The sequence below is a fragment of the Atractosteus spatula genome, chromosome 4 (assembly GCF_055471065.1).
Source record: "Atractosteus spatula isolate fAtrSpa1 chromosome 4, fAtrSpa1.hap1, whole genome shotgun sequence".
In the NCBI taxonomy this organism is placed as follows: Eukaryota; Metazoa; Chordata; class Actinopteri; order Semionotiformes; family Lepisosteidae; genus Atractosteus; species Atractosteus spatula.
This window is the reverse complement of record NC_142709.1, coordinates 10457696-10461947: the sequence shown is the minus strand read 5'-3', so window position 1 is coordinate 10461947 and position 4252 is coordinate 10457696. Positions and strand designations below refer to the sequence as shown.

Here is a 4252-nt window from a genome sequence, read left to right as displayed (position 1 = left end):
TCACCGCTGAGCACAATGCCAAAGAATGAAGAACTGCTGTGGCTAGAGAACACTGAGGGGTAACCATGACTGCGTGCAACAACAGCTTGTTTCAGCCTTGCACCTTGCAGGAGTCTAATGCTTCAAGCCTGTTTTCTTCTGAATATACGGTCATGCCCATCACTCTAAGGATATTGTTGGCAGCCATCATGATATTTATGATCACTGTTGGTTTCTTGGGCAATGCAATTGTGTGCTTGATTGTCTACCAGAAGCCGGCTATGAGGTCTGCAATTAACCTTCTTTTAGCAACGCTAGCCTTTTCTGACATCATGTTGTCTCTTCTGTGCATGCCCTTCACTGCAGTCACCATTATCACAGTCGACTGGCACTTTGGAGCACACTTCTGCAGGGTGTCGGTCATGCTCTACTGGTTTTTCGTTCTAGAAGGCGTGTCCATCCTACTGATCATCAGTGTGGACCGTTTTCTGATCATAGTCCAGCGGCAGGACAAGCTCAATCCTCACAGGGCCAAAATAATGATCACAACATCCTGGCTGCTCTCGTTCTGTATTTCTTTCCCCTCAGTTGTGGGCTGGACAGTTGTTGAAGTCCCAACCCGGGCCCCTCAGTGCGTTCTGGGCTACACAGAATCTCTGGCTGACCGGGTGTATGCAGTCCTGCTGGTGGTGGCTGTTTTCTTCATCCCTTTTGGCATCATGCTGTATTCCTACCTCTGTATCCTCAACACAGTGCGTCGCAATGCTGTTCGTATTCACAACCACGCTGACAGCCTGTGCCTGAACCAGGTCAACAAGCTGGGACTCACAGGTATGCAGAGGCCACCACAGATGAACGTGGACATGAGCTTCAAGACCAGAGCCTTCACCACCATCCTCATCCTTTTCGTTGGGTTCTCCATCTGCTGGCTCCCTCACACCGTGGTCAGTCTTCTCGCAGTCTTCAGCAGCCGCTTTTACTTCAGCCCCTCTTTCTATGCAGTCAGTGCCTGTGCGTTGTGGCTCAGCTATCTGAAGACCGTATTCAATCCCATCATCTACTGTTGGAGGATCAAGAAATTCAGGGAGGCCTGCTTGGAGTTCATGCCCAAGACCTTCAAGATCCTCCCAAGAATGCCTGGAAGGAGCCGAAGAAGGATTCGGCCCAGTAACATTTATGTCTGTAGTGAGCTCCAGTCCGCTGTGTAAGACACACGGCAAATTAAAAACCCACTGTAAAGCCTTGTTTTACACTGGCTAGCGGACTAGAGATTAACCCCTACATTCCAACACGGTATACTGTTTACGTAACAATTTTCCCCACTCACATTGGTGTTTTGTCTGCAATGGAACAATAGAACACAGCTTTGTATAAATATCTAAAATACTGTACATTGTTCATACACTACATTCATTTTGTCATACCAATATCCAAATTATACAAAGTAATTTAACAGGTTACATGTATTATAGTGCCTTTCATCACAGTCAGGATCCAAGAGCTGAACTAGTGATTGTTCAGAAAAGTACAGCCTCCTCAGAGGTGGAATGTGTCAGCCATTTCTAAAGTTCAAAACTACTCCTGTTGAGTACTGCTGGTTCAATGCTGCATATTTAACTGGAGTAAAGCAATGTCTCCGTCTCTAATTACAGTGCTCTCAATTGTAAATTAAATTGTAATGCAGTATGGTTTTCCAACACTTAGAGAATTTAATGCAAATAAACATAGTGGTGTGATCTGTATTATCATGTTCTCAGGGGCAACTGGACAGAAATTGCAAGGATGCTTCATAGGAGAAATGGTAACATCAAGGCAACCTGTCATGAATCAGTTTGGCAGTGTTTAAGTGGATACTGACCTGGTTTGGCACTTTTTCTTAACAGATTTCATTTTTATTTTTTCTCTATATATAAACTACACTATCACTGGTGGAAAGCTTCAGGCAGTTTAACTAAACTACAGATTACAGATTCCACTTAATTTTTTTATATATAACATTAATATGGCATCTTTTATACAAATGTCAGTCAAAACACTTTAGGTAATTCAAACACAGTGTTATTAAAACAATTAATGGTGACTGCTGCAGATCATGTTACTTCAGCAGCCTAAAGCAGAACAAGCTAGCTTCACTGTCAGGAAGATGTTCATCGGGATTTTATGTCACAGCCAAAGATGCGCTGGCAAACCTAAGTATTTAAATTTTAGGAAATCATAATGTGACTTCAAAGAAGAATCGGGCTTTACTGTTTTTAAGTGGTTCCTAGGCATTTAACTGTAGTTCCCGGCACTCTTTATGGTCTGAGTAAACACCTTATTCCACAGGCTGAGCCCCTAAATAAAACATGACATCTGCATTTCTCAGATGTCTAAAAGTAAGGTTTTTCTGGACCCTTCCAATGCCATTAAGAACCATATGAATGTATTTTAGAGAGAAGAAAGTGTAGTGTTATCTGATGGTCTGATTGTAATGTCTTATGTAATGCATGATATTGAGATACAGATTATTTCAACTGTATTTTTATTGAAATAGGGATATATATTAGAAGATAAAATTGACATAAGGCCATTAACAACCATACATGTGTTTTTATATAAATATTTAATATAATTTAAATATAATTATGTATTTAATATATTATATATGTAACTTGAAATGTGTTGGTTTACTGCACAGATTTGAGATAACCTTTAAAATGGGGTTTTGCTTTTAAATGCCAGAGACGTTTTAGAATTAAGTAAGAAGTGTTTTATTAATACATACTATGGTCTCCCACTGTAATATTATGCAATATTGTGTACTATTTTTAGTACATTCTAATTTAATAAAAAATTAATGATCATCATATTTTCATTAATCATATTTCTTGTTACAATTAAAAGTTTTTGGAAATAATTGCATTTTGATCCTACAATTAGAGGTTTGAAACTTAATGAAAACCCCAGATTTGTCTTGAAGTTACAAATCTTGAATGAATAGTATGTTAATTTGTTGTGCTTTCACATACATCAGTGTTGTCTTAAACTCTGCTGTATTGAAAATTTATATAAAGTGAATATCAAATTTACCATCTGGTATATTTTCAAATTTTGCTTATAAAAATAAAAAAGTGAGACGTGTACACATTACGTGTGAGCAAAGAAATTTTGACAAAAAAAAATTGTCCAATTTTGCAGAGCATTTTGAAAAGACCACTAAACCAGCATGAAACATACCAACACTGCAAGAAATGGAGTTGCCAGGAAAATAACACATTGCATTTACATATTTCCTTCTATGACAAGGCTCATTTGGTACATAAAACAAATAATGCAGAATTGCTTGTCAAAATCTAAAGCCCAATTGGCTTTCTTTTTACAGAAAGAGAAATGCCCCTGGAATACATTCACACCAGAGTGCGAAGAAGGGACTTTCTAAAATCTGAAAGATGAATATTGTTCATTCAAACAGCTAAACCCTATTATTATTTCCCTTAAAAAATGACATGGCTGTAATACTGTTTTAAAAAGAAATATGCACCTCATGTGGGCATATTTCCATGTCTTCCTTAAGACAACTGAGGCAGGCTTCCATTCATGAAGCGCCTAGCTATATGGTTCTAGACCGATCTGTTGATTTTAGTGACTCAGCAGAAAATACAATAAATCTCCTACAAAAAATGCTGTATCTATAAAAACTGTGATTTGAAAGTTTACTTATAATAAAATAATATTGATGCAGCAACATACTTTTGATATCCAATAATTAATTCCTTGATTTTATATAGCACTTTTCATTCCAAAGGATCCCAAAGCATTTTACACATAGGAGGGCACCCACTTCACACTGAAGTGATACACAGCAGATCTTCTACTCAAGCAGTACCATTCCTCCGTCTGATCAGCAGTGTACTGAGTAACTGCTTTGCCAATGAATTAAGGGAGAACTTTGAGAAGGCCGGACTGTACAAACCCAAAGTGTAATTTGATCAACACTCCAGATCACCATACTGATTTGGACATTCTGGTGCAGAGGGAAGAGTACCATCTACTGTTTCACCAACAACCTGCTTTCCAGCCAAGAGATGTCCCTCGCCAGTACAGATTGAGCACAGCCTTGCTTAATCCAAGATCATGAGATCAGATTACAATGTAATGACGCTGGTCCTAAAACAAAAATGTCCTGCAATTCGAGATTTGAGATACACAAACAATGATCAGTGAAGGAAACTTTGACATCTTAGAATAAAATAAAAGTAAAATAGCAATCACAAATAACAGGCCAGTAGAATAA

The 4252-nt window shown here is 38.3% G+C and overlaps 1 protein-coding gene across 1 annotated transcript; it reads left to right on the top strand.

The window, feature by feature from the left end:
• Positions 1–1187, top strand: gpr45 (G protein-coupled receptor 45). The gene has a single exon (XM_088912652.1). The coding sequence runs from the start codon at positions 66–68 to the stop codon at positions 1185–1187; it is 1122 nt and encodes a 373-aa protein (XP_088768778.1). The 5' UTR covers positions 1–65.
• Positions 1188–4252: the final 3065 nt, after the last annotated feature.